This window comes from Triturus cristatus, chromosome 7 (genome assembly GCF_964204655.1).
Source record: "Triturus cristatus chromosome 7, aTriCri1.1, whole genome shotgun sequence".
In the NCBI taxonomy this organism is placed as follows: domain Eukaryota; kingdom Metazoa; phylum Chordata; class Amphibia; order Caudata; family Salamandridae; genus Triturus; species Triturus cristatus.
The window spans coordinates 166,306,608-166,325,653 of record NC_140590.1 but is presented as its reverse complement, the minus strand read 5'-3'; the positions used below and the strand labels follow the sequence as shown (position 1 = coordinate 166,325,653).

At 44.5% G+C, this 19,046-nt stretch overlaps 1 protein-coding gene across 2 annotated transcripts in view; it reads right to left on the bottom strand.

Moving 5' to 3' along the window:
• Positions 1-580: 580 nt before the first annotated feature.
• NPHS1 (NPHS1 adhesion molecule, nephrin) overlaps positions 581-19,046 on the bottom strand; it is a 526,308-nt gene continuing 507,842 nt past the window's right edge. For both annotated transcript variants that reach the window (XM_085615945.1, XM_085615944.1), the window contains exons 30-32: positions 6,907-7,021; positions 5,261-5,418; positions 581-923 (exon numbers count right to left, since the gene is read on the bottom strand). In XM_085615945.1, coding sequence (XP_085472071.1) covers positions 786-923; positions 5,261-5,418; positions 6,907-7,021 — 411 coding nt within the window. In that variant the 3' untranslated portion in view covers positions 581-785. The remainder of the gene's footprint in view (positions 924-5,260; positions 5,419-6,906; positions 7,022-19,046) is intronic.

Below are 19,046 nucleotides of genomic sequence, written 5' to 3'. Positions count from 1 at the left end.
CAGCATTTAAGACAAAAGCCAATGGGCAGAGAGTGGGCGGAGCTTCCACGAAGCTTCCACACTACAGTATATACTGCATTCCTCGCAAAGCGATGGCAGCGCATTCACGCTGCAATGCTAGGCGACACCTAAAAACTGGAGTTAGAGAGAAATATTTAAGCAAGAATTAGAAAAGAGCATTAATATTGAGTGAAAGAAGGATGGTTAGGGTCAGGAACTGGACAAGAAACAAGAAATTATAACAAAGGAAGGCTTTCTGAACAAAGGAGTAATGCAAGATGCAGAATGGTAAACCAAGTATAGGAACAACAGGGAGAAAGAAAGAGCAAGCCCAAAATGAAAAACAACTAAAGGAGAACAATAGTAGAAAGACGGGAACTCAGATCATGTGAAACAGAACAAAGTATATGTAGCACAGAATGAGGAGGAGAGCTGGGATACAATAAGGAAAATTGGGAGTACTGCCATAGGTATAACATTGATGCAGGGAGTAAAACTGGCATTCAGAATAAAAGCCAAATTAAGCATCAGGAACAACCATGAAGAAGATTAAAAGGCAGACTGCTCAGGACTCAATGATAAAATTAGAAAAATTGTGTTTTTATTTCTCAGATGTAAATTCACAATTAGTCCTCTTTAGGCACCATATATAATTTTGCCTGTCTTTTTCCAAGCTTCTTTATCTCCTTCACACCATGTTCACAATCCTTCAACATCAACACCTCTTCTCCAAAAAAGGCAGAGCGCTTCATGTTTCCATGTCTTATATCTTTGGCTCTGCATGTTCACACCAGTTGGCCTCTCATCTCATAGGGGACACGCTCGTAATCCCTTCCTGAGGAATGGAAGTCTGTCCCTTCATTGTAGCTTCTCATTGGGCTCTCGTGTTCGTCCAAATGTGGCCCTCTTCTATGATAAATTCCCTATCAAAAGAGAACAATAACAAAGAGATGAATTGGAATGGTCACCCACATGTCTTCCAAGCAATACGTATAGGTGTCACACTTTAGGAACGTTAGCGGATCCCCAGCATGCAGAACCACACAATACTGCTGCTTACATTGTTACATTTCTTCCATCATGTTGTCCCATGCTCATAATGACTGTTTTGGTTACACAATTTCATTGAATAACTTCTGTTTTGTGACTGCTTTGTGATTAACATATTAAAATTGCATGTATCCATAGCTTAAAACAGACTTGGGTGCGGACTAAAGTTGCGGACTCCAGCCAAGAAAACAAGTCGCTAACTACCAGGATGCTTTCTTCAAGAATTGAATAGAGCAATTACATCAATTATAAGGTCAGTGGCTGCCATATTCTTATGAAGGGGGAAGAAAAAGAAAGACAAAGTGATAGACTTTACAGGCCAGGGAACAAGATACTGGTAAGGACTCAATATTAAGCCCAGAGATTAACTTCTCTTGCTTAATGTCCAAAGAACTTTTACTGCTAACCCGCTTCTACAGCGAATAATGTGTTCGTTCACAAGAGAGGATTTAGGAACCTCAGGGGACTAGTTCCTGAAACAAAGTACTAAATCCCACTCTCAACCAGGTCTGTTAGGCACACATTGTCAAGCTGGAACTGAACGATAAAGAATATCTTGTTTTAGTACTTGGTCCTGGGTTTACTGTATTGTCCAGTATGGTTAGAACCGCAAAAGAAGTACATAAAGGAACGAATAGGGAGGCTGATGGATTGAGCCAATTAGGGACAATGTGCAGTGCGGTAGGGAATTGGCCCCAGATGTGACTGTACGAAGTTAGACAGACTTCTTGGAACTTGTTAGGATTTTGTCTCTCCTCAGACTCTGTGTTTGACTTGCTTGAATTGCTCTGTATGACCTGCATACCTGCGACTCTTCGCTTTATACACTGTATGGCTTGTTTGTATACTCGATAAAGAAATATTTAAAATGGAAAAAAGAAGTACAGAATACCCATGGTAACAATTAGTATTCTGTATACATGAATGAAAAGGTTATTTTTCATTTTTCAAGTCCAAATTCTCCTCCAAAAATAATGTTTTGCTTATGTATTGAATATGCACAGATGTCTTCTTGCAGTAGAGAATGAAAGGAGTTCATGAGGCAGACACATTTGAAAGACCTCTATTAAATTTTATCACGTCTTCTATGAAAGTAAAATCATCCCACACGGCCCAGTCTATAGTCCACCATGATTCTGTTTCTTCTTTGTATCTGTACTTGAAGAGACCATAAATATATTCATTGCATAGTCTGAACAAAAGAAGGGGATTCCGTAATAGATTGCAGTTTTTAATGACATTGCTTTTTTCTTTCTTGTTGTAGTGTTCCTTTAGCATATTTGGGAGACATTGAACACTTATTAAAAGTCGCTCAACCTAAGCCTGGCTTGGCAAATTCTTAGATCTCAACTAACTTTCGTTGTATTTCCTTAGCTCGAAAGTATGCATTTTTAGCTTTCCATTGTTTTATTCAAATGTAGCTTAGCAGGTAGCATTACAATGGATACCCCACACAGATTCTATTAAACAAAACCATAATCTTGGAACCCCTACATGCTCCACTAGACCAAGCAGTGATAGAACACCACAAATAAGCATTATAATTTTCCATCTAATTAGGCGTCCCATTGTAAAGATTATTGCATGAGGCTTGTGAAGGTGACTAGTAAAGGAGAAAGGAGAAGAGGGGGTATGCAGGTGGTGGAAGAAAAGAGATGCACAGAGAAAACTATCCCTCTCGATGTAAAAGGTCACACCAACTGATATAGGGGGTTATTACGAGTATGGCAGTCCTTGGGACCACTGTTCTCTCAGTGGCGATCCGACCACCATATCCCTGATGGCCCGACCGCCGTATTTCGATGGTGGCTATGGAACTGCCACAAGACTGCTGCCTCCGCCAGGATCTAGGATCCCACGGCGGTGTCTGTGCGGAAAGAGCCTGAATATGTCACTGGTGCCGATGCAATACAGCCGAGCATATTACAACTTGCACTTCCACCACCCATTTCAAAAGGGTGGCAGAAATGCAGGGAAGGGTGCCCTAACAGGGCTTCAGAGTGAATCTGCTCAAGGGGGTGCATTTAGGAGTGCACTTGGTGCATGCCACGCAGTGAACGTACTTGCAGCAGGCTCTCCTATGAATCTAACATACCCGGTGCTGTTCGACAGCCCACCCACCCTGGATTAAACTTGTGATATCAGTGGACGGGTGCACCACAGGCCTGGCACCTGGGCTCACCGCGGTGGTGGTCTCAGATGAAGAATGCCAAACTCGTGATAAGGCCCAGAGTCTCTTTTTTCCCCAAGTGGCCATCCAAACTCAAGAGAAATTTTAGCCGCCGCCAAGACCTGAAACACTCTCCCCACCATCCTACGACAGACCCAGGACCTGCTTGCCTTCAGAAGACTCCTCAAGACCTGGCTCTTCCACCAGTAGCACCCCCCCCCCCCTTCCCTCCCCAGCACCTTGAGACCCTCTCGGATATGTAGCGCGCTTTACAAATGCAGTGATTGATTGATTGATTGATAGGTGCTAGTCCAATCTAGTAGTCTTGTTCAACACAGTTTACATATCCAATACTCATCATGTCAGTGTCATTGTTAGAGGAAATGCTTTGTATCTCAGGAACCTAAATCAGCCATACAATACATTAGAGTAAACTTCATAAAGCACACGGCTGCCTCCGAAGAGGCATCCTGGGACTTGCGCTACTGAGATGTACTGAGGGGTAGTCCAAGCCATACACTTCCGGCTTTTCAAGTGTTTCAACCATACAATCAATTGATAGCAAGAAACCAGTCACTTTCTCCCCTGATGTGCCTCTTGCACCTTTATGTTTTGCTGAAACAGAACCAGCCTCACCTCCATCAAAAACACTATACATCTCACCTTTTTCATGAGAACTCTACCTTAGTCACTTTGCCTTTCAGCCAGTCTAGATGTGGTCAAATTGAAGCAGAGGGCATTTCACCATTCTCTATTGTTTTCATAATGACATGCAGGGTTGCCACTGTTCCTTTTTAACCCTCAGCCAAATCTCCACTGTTACATTACTCTCACTTCCTGCAACTTATTCTTTATTTCTCCTTAGGTCAGGCTGGAAGAATTCCTTCTTTTTCTATATGTGGCCTCTGTCAGACATGACTTGACACTTGAGATCTTCACCGCTGTCATATGGTGACTAGACTCCGACAGGGTTACCCCTTTTTGCTGCTCTCCTTGGAGCACCTCCTCACCTCTTCAATCCCTTGCCTCCATGTGTCCAATGCCCGAGAAGCTAGAAAGGGCCATGGTTTTCCATCTGCTCAGCCCCATATTTAGGTGGTCTGTCTGTCCACAGTACACACGAGGGGTGCCCTACACCGAAGCCATCTTGTTTTCAATCCTGCTTCCAGGGAACACACCATCAGCTGCTCATTATGGGCAGAGTAAATCTCTCCATTACTTTGGCAGCTACTGCTGCTGCCCTGCCATCTGTTCTGCCACAATCAAGGAACGCATGACAAGGAAACAGACTATGGGGACTGCTGGAAAGGCTCAGGTATCGGTGGCTTACACAGCTCAAAAGAAAGTGGTCATTCGACTCACCGCTTGGCTCCGTTTCCTAAAGATATCCATTTATATTAGTTTAATGTGCATCAACTTTAGAAAAGAATAAAAAAAACAGGTGTCTGCTTATATACTAACTGTTTGGAATGTAAAGAAATACTGCTTCAGGAAAGTTCATAACTTTGAAAAGAGGGGACCTTCTTGCTTCAACCATAGACAAGTCGAAAGCTCATATGTTCATCTCAGATGTGAGAACTTCTATCCTACACTGGGAACCTGCATACATTATTCTCACCAACAACCAGCTCTTCAGCTGCCAGAATGTTTATCATGTATGTCCTCACCATATAGATGAATCTGGTGACATCAGGTGACCAGGAGAGAGAGACAAACCGTTGCTAAATGAATTACTGCAACTATCAACAACCACAATAGGAAACTTAACATCAAATGAATATAAAGTAGCTACAGTAATAGTAGGAATAAAATTACAAATCACTAAAATTAGAATGTTGATATCTCCATATTTCTTTAAAATCCAACAAATTAACAATGCTAATAATAGGACCTCACATCTTTGGCTTGTATGGCGTATGTGGAGCTCCGTTCATACCTGTTACTGAGGTAGTAGACTGGTACTGTACTAGCTACAAGATATAAGTAATGGACAGAAGGACAGTTCTAGTTGAAGACCAATTATTTCCTGCCTATTCTTACCATGAAGTCCTCGATGGGCTGTTCTCCGCGGGCAGCGTAGGTAGCCGAGCGGGGCTGTGGATAAAATCCACCCACTTCTTCGTATATGCTGCGATCTCTCACTTCCTCATACTCGTGCAGGTCAGATGAATCCAACCACGGAGCTCGGAACCTGCTGTCTGAAACATAAAATGGTGATTGCAGCTGTGCACCTCAGCTATTTGTCAGAATGACAGTCTTTATATTATAAAGCAACTTCACCACTGCCCAGAGAAGATGCTGTGTTTCTTAAACTTCTCTAAGCAAACCCCAGGTATATTGTATGTCTACAAATTACTTTTTCGTTCAACAAAAATGACATCTTGTCTTGCGTAATCCATATGTTAAATTTCTGTGGCCAGTAAAAGTCTTGCATTTCTTAAACAAATTTGAATTTATCTGCGAAAATAATCATTTGTACTCAGATGACTATGCAGAGGCAACAAAGTACCCTTTCCACCAACATAAATGTCCGCCTGCCCGATTTAACTGCAGGAATATCTTGGGTGTAATGGCGGTGGAGACTACTCCTTCTCTGATGTGGTAATCCCATCCGATGGCCCGACGTAGTAAGGGCCATTGAATGTTGCTCTGTATGTCCACCCACCAAGTTTAAATGGACGGACATACTGGTCACTGTCACCACCACCAGGAAAACCCTGACAGTAAGGGGCAGTGAAAACTGCAATGTGCTCCCCTCCTCATGGGAGATCACTCCGCTGTCGAGTTTTGTTTTTGAAAATAAAAAAATGTTACTTTGCTGTATGCCTCCGCCATGTTTGATGGAGCTGTACCGCAAAGTTACAATACACTGGCAGAAGCCGCCTTGACATCAGTTCATGTCAAGGCTTGAAATGTCTGCCGGCCCAACAGACATTTAAAACATTTGGCTGTTGGGACTTCCGCAAGTAATATACTCCGTCACCCTGGCGGAAGATGGGCCAGCCGCCAAATCAAAAATTGAGCCGAATCTGTTTATTGAAACCCTCTGAATCCATGCTGAGAAGATGTTGGGATTCTTATACCTCCAAATCCAATTAAAAGACTATTTTATAGGTAGGATGAGCAGAATTGAGTGTTTTCCTGAGATTAGATACACTGCTGAAGTCAAGGCTGTGAGGTAGCTCCCTTCTGACTCAATGAAGGTGGTATACACGTTGAATACGTCCCCTTTGTAATAAGCACTGTATTATTTAGCCATTCTCTAATGCATAAGGTTTACTTTTCATGAACAAACCTAATCTTCAATTTACGTTTCTCAATTTTACGTGGAAAGATATCTTTTCAGTTGATTGACCTAATGAGACTGCACTTCTTCTCCAAACTAGCATCAGATGGCGTAATTCAGAATCAAGACATTCCTATTTGAGTGCCATCTCAAATAAACAAAATGCAGTCTGGGATCACTAGTACAGGGGCTTAATGAGGAATCTTATCCGTAGCTTTCATAGAGGATTCGAGCCCTGCAAGTGTTTCGCAAGTGAATGTTAGCAAAGATGCTATTCAGTGGCCTTTAAGCACTGCTGGTGGACCTTGCAATCTCTGTGTTTGGAGGGGGAGGAAGTCTGGGGACCCTGCTGTGGAGAAGTAGTGCCAATAGTTCAATTGCTTCACGTGGACCTTCTTACCTGCGATGCTTGGTGAGTCATCGGTTCCCCCCTCAGCGATCTCATAGTGGGGAAACAGCGAAGGCTTGTAGTCCCTCGCTGGGTAGTAATGAAGCCCAGCATCAGATGAGCTGTCCTAGAAATGCCAAAGAAAACACAGTGAGAAAAGCTCCACTGATAAACACACTGAATTCATATTGGTGACACAAACACAGACATGTAACATTTGAACATTTCTAATATATATGTATATCTATATCTCCAAGGAATTCCCGGTTCATTACTCATACAATAACGGCTCGGGCACAGACTCCAAATTGCGTGACGAAGATTTATTCAGAAAGCATGGTCCATATGACGCGTTTCGGTCGCTGACCTGTGGCCTTGCTCACATAACACGCTACATGATACTGGTGTTCATTTTATAATGGGAAGTTTTTGAAAAACAAAATTGACAAAGCGGTTGTTTTTACACAGGTGGGTGAAGTTAGACATACCATAGGCAGTGACTCACATAGAAAGAATAGTGCATCATGGAGAGCATGGAAAGCTCACACCTGACCAGGTAAATGGACATAGAAGCAGTAACAACATGGAGGTAAATAGAGATAACATGCTGCTCATACTAGAATAAATGCTATACACAGATTATATGTACTGAGTGTCTAAATAATCAATAACTGCACAATGTGTTTAACATGGGATGTCTCAATTATTCAGATCATTTAAATAATGAAAAATTTTAACAACAGGTAGAAATACATGAAATTTCATGGCATTAGCGCTATAGAGTCTCACTCTATACCATGGCTACCTGACTATTGGCTCAAAATGTACAAATATACTGAACAGAATGAACCACGTAGCAGCAATAGTACTGTTCATTGCATGTTGTTGTATAAACAATTGAACTGATGTTGGATAAGAAACATACTGCATACACACTAAATGTGCATGTAGTAATGGATGCTGGTGAGTCGATTGAAAATAGAAAACCAATATATTGTGAGTGTCATAGGGTGAGTGAGGGTGCTGATTGTGCATAGTGCTGAGTTAAAACAGCAAGTGCTCCTAGACGACCTGCTGAAGCACGGTGAATACTCACATAGTGAAAAAAGTAAATGAAAGTGTAAAAAGGCTAAATATAAATATAGCTATAAAGCTTGAACTGCAGATGCAGAGAACACATAAGAAATAGATCACAAGGGCAGAATGTGAGAGAGTCAGCGCCCACAATTCCCCCATCTATGTGAGAGATGTGAAAGAACTCCTGGACTGACACCCAATAGTCAGGTCCAAGGGATACCATAGTATCAGCATTTGTTGTCTAAAAAACAACAGATGAAACGCAATCACATCCAATAAGGAACCCAAAGGGTACAAAATGGAACGGCTTAAATGCAAGTTAGTGACGGAGTGTGATTGAGTTGAGAAACATAATAGTATATACAGAATGCGATCTCATTGCCATAATCAGGTAATCATATATAGAGTGACTGTAAAAACACACAGAAAAACAGATAAGATGGAAATATCAAATAAACTCAAATGGCCCCTTTATCCGGCACAATAAGTTGAATGGTGGGATGGGCATAACACACCAGAAAATACAAGATGAGGTTATTTTAAGTAGTTATACAGATCCTCGGTCATGTTCACACCTCAAGGTGTCTTGGTATTTAGATCAATTATATAACGCGTCTCTAACTGTCTGAGCAGTTTTTCGCAGTTACTTCCTCTCCTCGATACCGGCACACTGTCAATCACAAAAATATTTAAAATGTTAAAGGGCATTATTGTGGACCTCTTTGCAATGCAGTGCCACTGGATATGTGTGATCATTGTTGACAATGGCCCTGAGGTGTTGCAATATTCTCATATGGACTTGAAGTTTGGTGCTGCCCACATATTTCAAGCCGCATGTACACTGAAGTACATATACTGCAAACTCAGTTCTGCAAGAGTATTTCCTATTGATGACAATAGGCTCTGAACAAAAAGTGACGATAACTTGGGAGGTGTTGATCCCAAAGCGACACGCCCTACAAGTATGGCATTTGGAAAAACCCTTGATATTGGACAGCCAGTTAGTTAGAACTATAACCTCAGGGCTGCTTTTCAATAGGGCATCGCTCATTGAGTACACCCGGCAGTAAGTGATGGTAGGTCGCTTGGGAACAATGGGGCCTAGGATGGAATCAGTCTGAATGATGCGCCATTGTCTGTTAATAATGGATCTGATTGCTTTCTCTTCCTTGCTTTACGTGATGTCTAATCGAGTGTCAACAGCACCGCTCTCACCTGTGACAGGCGTGGCAGGGGTGACATTGGCATTCACCTGTTCATGGTTAGTGAAAGTCTTCAGTAATTGCTCTCTAGGTATAGAATTCGCTCCCTGGATGAATCTATAATGGCTTGTGATGGACCTGTGTAATGTGTGTATATCATGGCTATGAATCTAAGCCATGTACTGAAGAGTGTTTAAGTCATCGTTGAGTATCTATGTGTGCATGTGGTGGTTCCAGCTAATCGTCTATGTCATGGGTATATATACATAGACGCTTAGATAGAACCACCACATGCAGACATAGATACTCAACGATGACTTACACACTCTTCAGTGCATGGCCTAGATTCATAGCCATGATATACACACATTGCACAGGTCCATCACTAGCCGTTATAGATTCATGACCATCATAGACCGAGGTAGATGATTTTTACTTTTTGGGATCAATACATGACTCCCACAGGGTGTGCTTAATATTCTGCTTTTGTGGTCCGAGAGATTGTTTTTGTCCTGCTTTGTCCTCTGGGTTCATAGTGTCTTTCTTTTATGTTACTTTCCCCATTTAATTTTTTTTCTTACTTCTCACCTTGTATTTCCTTTCTCCTTCGCTTGTCTTCTTTCGTGAGTCTCTTATTTAACATTTGAACTGCTGACCGGTCAGGGCTGTTTCTCTCTTGAGTCATTCAGTCTTTTCTTTTTTATGCACCCTCTCAGGAGAACTCGATGGTCTAGTGGCATAACATGTGTAGAAGCCCTGAAGGAGCCATATTTAAGAATGGCCGCTGTCAGGCCATGCTACTGGAGCAATAGAGACAATCCTCCATGGACCCCTCTGTGCTAAGGGATGTTCTGCTGTTCGCACCTCACAACATAATCAGAAGATCATATAACTGCAGAGGTAAACCCTCCTTCACTTTCAACAAAAAGGTGAAAAGCACTTTTAAGACTTTCAATGCCTCTAAAAGCTACTCTTGTTGGGCCCATGTCTCACTGCTACAAAACATAGGCAGCTTCGTTTCCTCTTCAGGGGTTTTTCATGATGCAGTGGAGAATGAGCCCAGTACAAATGCCTCTAATTCCCTGGATTTTAGACTGCATAAGGAGGCCCTGTCCCTTGGTCTACTAAATGGGAGATCTCTCCCAATACATGGATTTCAAATTTGCTATCTGCTGGAGGTGACCAATCTAAACCTGCTTTTTCATAACAGCTTTATTCTGGATATGGAGAAAGCCATCCCTGGAGGCTATAAAAAGCCTGCGACAGAAGAGAGTATAGCTGAGGGGTGGAGGAGGTGCCATCACCTTGGAAAACTCCCTTACACCCACTTCAGCTGAGAGTTTTACGCACTCTGTGCTGACAGTGTGGTCTGCCTTTTATCCCTGCCAAACGTCTCTACTCTAACAGTGTTCTTCTCTAACACTGCTCTCCTACTGTCACCGAAACTCCAGATTTGAATGGTTTGAGAATCTATTAGATTTGGCAAGTGAAGTTTCCATGCTGCCATCAAGTAATAATTTGCGTGGCAGTTTTAACTTTCATGCTTATGATGAATCTGACCACAATCGTGGCAATTTAAAAATTAGTCCCGCACGTAAACGTAGGCACTCATAGAGCAGGCCACACTTCAAATATTTGTTCCATTCATGGCCTATTCAAAAATAACTACTTCCCTGTTGACCAGGCGGACCACTCTCCTGAGCCTTTTGAAAACTCCACCGCTAGGATGCCAGCCACAAACTCTCTGAGAAATAATCCCAAATCCAGGCACAAACTATGGCAAAAAAAGGATACTTTGGCAGCCCTGGCCAACCTCCTGAATAAGAGGGCTTGGTTAGACCTGAAGAAAACTGCATGTAAGAGGCTCAACCTCTTTGATAAAAATATCAGTGCCCTGGTTGATTACTTTCTGCCTACGTCACTGCCTGCTATTCAATCCAGCCTGCAACTCTACTAACAGATGATCCACCGCTCAGTTAAGCGCACTAGTAGAGGATTCCGAAGAACTACTCAAGCAATTCAGTTCCCAACGTGAACAATATAAGGAGCTTTCGCATTTCAGCAAAGCCTCTTGATTTGCGGGAAAAAAATCACCAATTCACTTCTCTTATTCCTAAGAAATATTCTCTGTTGTATGTAGTTCACGTCACAGGCATGTGGCCTTTCTGACATCAGGCCATCTCTGGTATGATGTGATAGACCTGTGGATCAAGTCCATGAGAAGATTCATCTGATTTATGAGCAAATCATTTCCTTCCACCATCTGAATCCGGTGAGCCGGCGCATTACCCTTCCCCACGGATGATGACAGAGCTGCCTCAGAGATATTTGCATCTTTGCCAAACTATCCATTGGAGAAGTAGGAGTCTTGTATCATTTCACTTCCTTGAGATGACTCCTGTCCAGTCGTCTTTCTCCAATTACTGGCCACAGGGTCCATAACGCTGCTATGAAATATCAACTCCTGTTACAAGGAAGGGAAGGTCTCTGATCGCTGTAAAAAGGGGATTGGCACTCTGCTCCTAAAAAGAATTGACCTAGATCCTAAAGACTCTGAAGAACCATCACTTTTTTCACTGTCATAGTGAAGACCACGGAACAACATCTGATCTACGGGCTATCATCGCTGCTGGAGAGCCTTATCCTGCTCAATTAGTCCCACACAGGCTTCAGGGCCTAACACAGCAATGAGTCAATGCTGGTTGTCACATTAGACAAACACCCTTCTATTCAAGACCAGAGGTGCCCAGGAGGTCTGACGCTACCTTACTTGTCAGTCACATTCGACACAGTTGATTACTCCCTCTTGCTCGATCGACTCAGAGGAATTGATCTGGCTGGAGCAACACTAAATTGGTTCTGATGCTTTATTACATGAAGCACACAATCTTCAATATTACCGCCTTTCGATTCTGCAGAATTACAAAGCACCAAATGGTTCCCTCAGGACCCAGTTGAAATGTTGCCAGCTCTGACCATTAGGCCACATCTCCCCCCTGCTCCCAGAATTTGTGCTAAAAATGTGGCCATCTGGTTTGGCAATGAGCTCAGCTTCGACTGTCAAATCCCAAAACTTAGTCAGGCTTGCTTTCTTTTACGACAGACTCTATGGAACATTCTTCCTTTTATCCTGAAGAAGAAGCGGGTTTCTATTGTTGTCCATTAATTCTTGCATGACTGGACTATAGGAATGGTGTACTTCAGGCTACCAGGGGACCAGCTAAATGTCAGATCATGGGACCTGGTGAAGCTCAAGAGAAGGGAAACATGAAGGAGATCGCACACAGGACTTTACACAGGCAAACAATTCTCCTAATAGTTACAAAGTCTCCTCATTGTGGTTTTACCATACTGCTCAATTGTCATCCCTTGTATCCTGTTTTTGGTTAATTAGGTAAACAAGTACACATGAAAAAATACCATGGCAAGTACTCCTCTTATATGCACCGGTACTCTGCCCCACCCTTAGTGCAAGTACATTGTATTATTGACAAAATGTGTTCACAAGGCTTCATTGAGCTCAAGTCAGCACGCCTACAAGCTGCTCCAACTGAAACTTAAATAGTTTTATATAAAGTTTGCAATTCTATGATTATGATTTGAGCATGAGGCTTTTGGATTTAGTATTTGTCAGTAAAGCTTGTCATTTCAGAGATTTTTCTCCCCATGACACCAGGCTGTCCATAAAACTAGGAAACCAGGCTGCCCACAGCAGCAGTGGCAGGACAGCGGTATTCTGATACATGCAGCTAAATGAAACACCTCACAGCTGCATTCGGAGACACCGCTGGAGTTTCCATTTCATCATTCAGACAGAGAAGCCTATTTTTCAGGATTCCAACTTCTTCTCTAGGTCAGGCTCAAACATTCACCATCAATTGCCTTACTCAGCTCAAGAAAGTGGCCAGCACAAATGGTAAGATTCTCAGCTTAAGGATTCAATCAATGAGTCTTGTATAGCGCAACATGTCACCCTGGGGGTCTCGAGGCGCTGGGGTTCTGTGAGCTTCGGTCGGAAAGCTATGTCTTAAACTTCTTCCAGACGTCTTCCAGCGAGGAGGCGGTGAACAGGACATTCAGGTCTGACCTCACCTATGTAGTCGTAGCCATTACAGTTGTAGCCATTTATTGGCACAATAGCTTCTCAGATGAGATACCCGTAACTTGTAACTAGTGGATCCCCTTGGCAAAGACATTAGAATAAATTAAGTGAATATACTCCTATTCTGATACGTTACCATGACAAATACTACCAGTTCGTCAAGCTCAAAGGTCAGTATTCCTTAGGTATTTTATGGGAAATTTGTGTAGATACTTTGAATGCCATCAAACTGCCTAATCATGCCTCTCCTCACTCTCAGGGCCAATTTGTTAATGTAAATGGTGAGAAAGTCTACCAAAAAACAGGAAAACAAGTGTTGACAAAGTCACAACGTTTCGGCAGTGAAAAAATATTGGCTTTGCTAATGCTTATTGTTGTTCATTAGCCTCTGTGGATGTTGTACTTGCAGGGGGACCCTCATTAAATGGATTTGTTCAAAGATTACAAATGCATTTGAAGATTGACTGATAGTGTTGTGGGCACAGAAAAGTAGCAGAAAAGCAAGAAAAGGTTGGTGGTGGTATGGGGGCAACAAACGGGGACATTCAGGTGTGAGAAGTTGGCCTGGCATATGCTGGTCACTAGTTATAGTGGCCACCTTGCACCAGTCCAATTCGACTCTTATGGTAGATAGGTTTAAGACAACCTTTTAAAGAAAGCTATCCTAGTGGTAGCTGTGGAGAGCAGCCTTCAGGCTAAGTCTCTGAGGAATGTAAAGCAGCTTGTTTTACCTTATAATCTCTTGAATTACCAAATGAAAAGGACACCACACAGGTATATATATCAAATATATATGTATTTATTTCTAGATACACTCTACTAATCTCTTTATGAGATTAGAACCCAGATACACATTCAAATGTCAACAGTTCTCAATAAATTAAGCACAAATATGGCTGGAGCCCTAGGGGCGTACCAGACCATATACTAACAAAATGGTTTAACAAAGTCGACTTGCACAATGACAAAGCCTAGGGCCTTGGGAATCGCTGGGGCTTCACTACTGCATTGTCAGCAGGTAAGTAACAAGCCCACGGGAGAAGCGTGCTATATCTAAACAAAGCAGCGGGTTTCCTATATGTTAATATGGAGCAAGTCGCGGTTTGTATTTTAAAGTTTTAGGGCACTTCGAAGAAGTCAACAAGCAAGCCACTTACAGGGTAAGTATTTCGAGGGCCAACACACACTTGGGCACCGGAGTGCACGAGTTACCTCACCCACGGAAGCCGGGTGCATAGGTGTCTTTTGGTGTCGGTTGCGATGCTGTTTTCAATGGTGACCAATGAAGACTTGCTGCTTGAGACGACTGAAGAGGTGTCCTCTGGAATCTGAAGGTGGATTGAAGATGGAGAAGACCTGAAAATTGAGGGGACAGTGTTCAAAGTCACTTGCCAGTGACCGGTGGCCAGCAAGATGGATGACCACAGATGTCGCGACGCTTCAGGTCGTCGATGGTGATTTGTCTCTTCGCTCACGAGGTCCAGGAGGGATCGACGATGACCAGCAGCTGGATTCAGGGTGTCCCACAACGTCTACAGCTGATGACTGTGTCAGCAACCGGATTGGAGCCAACAAGCCTTGGCAACTGCAAGTCTTGTGTGGACTGAAGATAGTTGGTGATGCAGACCAGCAAGGTCTGATGGACTTACCCAGCAAGGGTAAGTGAGGGCAGGCCCAGAGCAACCAGGAGAGCCCTTGAAGTTGGTTGGAAAGTCTTCGGGGGAGTCACTAGCCAACGGGCAAGTAACCGCAAAGACGCCTTCACAGGAAAAGTTTCACAGGAGCCCACGGTTACTCGGGATGGGGTAGGCCGCTGATTTTTGGAACAAGACCTGCTAGGGACTTGGACTACAAATGGTCCAAAGCACAAGTTTGTAGAACGTTGTTTAGGGTTTGCACACGAAATCAGTGCACGGTTCCCAGATATTGCTGTTACTCGTCACTCGTGGGGTCCATGTGCCACAGCTTCCCTGGGGACTCAAAATGGCCGTCAAGAGGTCAGGAAATCCACTTCTGGGGCCGCAGGGACTTCGGACTCCGGCGGGAGCGGTGAAGTTTGCAACTGTTGATTGAAGTTATAGGTGCCTGCCAAGCAGGGGAGTCACTCCTTGACTCCAAGGGAGATTCTTCAGTCTTCCAGAGATAGTGGAACGTCGAAGGGCCAGGATTCTTCTTTATAGAGCGTCGTCCAGGATAATCTGAATTGCATTGGCAATGCTTGCTATCTTATAGTGAAGATAGGGGAGGGACTAGCTCTATGACCACTCCTCTAGGAGGGTCAGGGTAGTGGGTGGTTACACCCACTTCCCTTTGTCTAGTTTCGCGCCATAGCAGGGGCAGGTAGCCCCTGAACCGGTTTGAGCTGGCATATGCACAGAGGAGCCTACTGCTCCCCCAGTGCAGGACTTCAAAGCACTCTAAGAGTGCACCCACCCAGCTCCAATACACTAAATCCTGTCTGGGAGGTGGTGACACCTCCCTGTGACAGGATGCCTTTTGTTGGGCTTCCTCCACTGCGAGTTTCGGTCAGCAGCAGGAGGGCAGCCCAGTGTCTGTGCTGGTGGCATCCATTTTGTGATGCCAGGGCTCTAGGAGATTTCTACCATTTAGTACAGTGAGTATGTGTCATCCCCTCTAGAAGGGTGGGATCATACTCCCACACCAGTTACTGGTGTGGGGGTATGATTCCAAGTTGTTTGACACCAAACACGACATGTTTTGATGTAGTCATTCCAAAGTTAGCATTTACTGCGAGGTTATAATGCACTTAAGAGTATATGGTTTAACCGCATCCACAAACAGCAGCAGAGAATAGACTCTGCCAGCTGTAGAGGTGTCCTGCTCATGCAGAAGCACCCCCTCACATGGTAAACCAAGCACCCTGCCCTCAGGATTGTTAGGGCCTGCAAGAGGGGTGGCTGATAGGTTTATATGTGTGTGTATGGTGAGATATAGGAACCTATACCTCAGTGAGGAGTGCTAACACTATCTCACACAGGCTGCAGTAGCAGGCCTGTGGTGTCATATTGAGAATGATTCCCAGGGGTGGCATAATACATGCTGCAGCCCCTGGTAGGCCTGTGAAGTACCAATGCCCTAGGAACCTAAGGTACCATATACTAGGGGCTCATAAGGTACCACAGTATCCAATCACTAGTGCATCTAATATGCACACCAATCATTTAAGATAGGCTGGGGTCCTGGATGGCAGGGTCCCAGCCAGACTAGTCAAAAACCATTCAAACACCAGGAAAAAAGTGGGGGCAACCATATAGTCAGATTCCACCTTCGTACATAACCCCCCCCCCCCCAAACGAAATAGATAAGGCTAACCTTGCCCAGTTAAGCCTTTATTTCCTGAGTGGCCATAAATCCTACCCCAAGGGGTTTTAGAGTTTCTCCAAAGTCTAGGGAAATTACCTGTATTGTTTTCTGGTACAGAAGTAGGCTGGTGGGGTGTCTGAGTCTGGAAGTGAGGCACTATTTGGGGTGGTCTCAACCTCCTCAGGACACTGGTCACCATGGAAGCCTTTCTGTCCATGACTGAGTCATATCTGGCCCTAAGGGTCAACCTCTGGCTGCCTACAGCTGGGCGTTGGGTCCCTCTGGTTGGAATAGTGGAGGGCATTGGAATGTTTGGGGCAACTATGCCCCAGGTTTCCCTGTGCCCAACAAAGTCCATCTGGGGGGTACCTGTACCTAGGGGTAAGGGGGATCCCTCAGTGTGTAGAGGAATATTCATCTGGCTAGAACTACTCTGCTGGGTGTCCCTAATCTGCTGATGAGGGGGTTCCTCTGGACAGGGGCCCACTAGGGGTCCACTGACCTCCCTGACCTCTGCAGCCCAGGGCTGACTGTGGCAGGGTAGAGAGGGGCAGGATACCTGCTCCAGACTGGATGCCACCTTGGAAGGATCCCCTGCCATCAGAGTTGTGGCCAGGACAGGCCTGACCACTTCTGGGGCAGTTACTTCACAAGGGGCAGGGGCAGTACCCTTAGAAAGCTGACCCTTACCTTTAGTCTGGTGGGGGGAGGACTGTTCCTCACCCCCTATGCTCTCTGTTTGTGTGGAGTGATCCATAGTTTCAGGCTTCACTCCCCTCAATTTCTCCTGGGGTGGAGGTGAGGCCCTCAGGGTCTCATCCACTCTCTCAGGGATGCCTAACATTCTTAAATGGGCATTGTGGTCTACCTCAGCCCAGGCTGAGATTTCCATATCATTCCCCAGTAAACAATCCACAGGCAAGGTTGGAGACACTGCCACTCTCTTTGGGCCAGTGACCCCTCCCCAGCTGAGATTTACCACTGCCATGGGATGGTCTGACCTAATTCCATCAATATTGGTCACCTGGTAGCTAAACTCAGGTAAAAGCTGTTCTAGGGGCACTAGTCTCTTTGTCACCATGGTAACACTAGCCCCTGTGTCCCTGTAGGCCACAGCCTTCTGACCATTGATCATGGGCTCTTGTCTGTACCTGCCCAAGATATTGGGACTCATGGTAAAGTTGGCAAACCCCATGCCACCATCACAGACTAGAGTTGCTTGTGTAGGGGACCTGGTTAGGCCAGAGTCCACCTGAGTTCCCCAAGAAAACCCAACTAAGTTTTTGGGTGCACTCCCACCACCTGGGGGATTACTACTGGTAGTAACAGGAGGTGTTGGAGCTACAGTGGGAGGAACATTTTCTTTATTGCCATTCTTTGGACAGCTGGAGTCAGTTTTCCAGTGTCCAGGTTGCTTGCACACAGGGCAATATGGTTTCTTATTGGAAGAGGAAGGATTTTGGGACCCACCCCCAGAACTGGGTTTTTGGGGCCCTTCAGAGGACTTTTCTGTTTTTATTATCCCCACCTTTCTCTTTGGGCTTAGTGGAATCTTTCTTCTGGTCACCACCTTGGTTCTTGGGCCTAACCCTGGTTCTGACCCATTTGTCTGCCTTCTTTCCCAATTCTTGGGGAGAGGTCAGATCAGAGTCCACCAGGTACTGGTGTAAGAGTTGTTTTTGACAATTATTAAGGATCTGCTCTCTCATAATAAAATTATACAATCCTTTAAAATCAGTGACTCTACTGCCACCTATCCAACCCTCCAGAGCCTTGGTAGCACAATCTACAAAGTCCACCCAATCCTGAGTCTGTGCTTTTTGGGTGTCTCTGAACTTCAACCTGTACTGTTCAGTGGTTATGCCAAACCCATCTATTAATGCACTCTTCAGGGATTCATAGTCATTAGCATCCTCCTCTCTAACAGTGCGGAGCTTGTCTCTACCTTTATCTGAAAAGGAGAGCCACAAGTTTGCTGCCCACTGTGTCTGGGGGACCTATTGAACTTTACAGGCCCTCTCCATAGCAGTTATCCATTTGTGGATATCATCCCCACTCTGGTAGGGAGGAACAACCTTGGACAGGTTCCTATGGTCTGGAATGTAATCTCTGCCTCTAGGGACACTGTTGCTGCCACCAGGGGTATCTAACCTCTCCTTCTTAGAAGCTCTTTGGAGCTCGAAGACTTCCCTATCTAAGGCCAATTGCCTGGTTCTGAGGGCGCGCCTAGCTTCCTCATACTGGAGCATTGTGAACCTTCTGTCAGAGGAGGTCTCTCTGGGATAGTTTGAGTTCCTCTGTGGAACAGATTCTCTTCCAGAGTGGTATGAATGGCCAGAGTCCCTTGAGGTGGACCTAGGCCTTTCTCCCACTTTGTCAGCTCTCTTAAGGAGAATTCCTCTGTTCTGTTCAGACCTTTCTGGGTCTGGCCCTTCAATCACAGACTC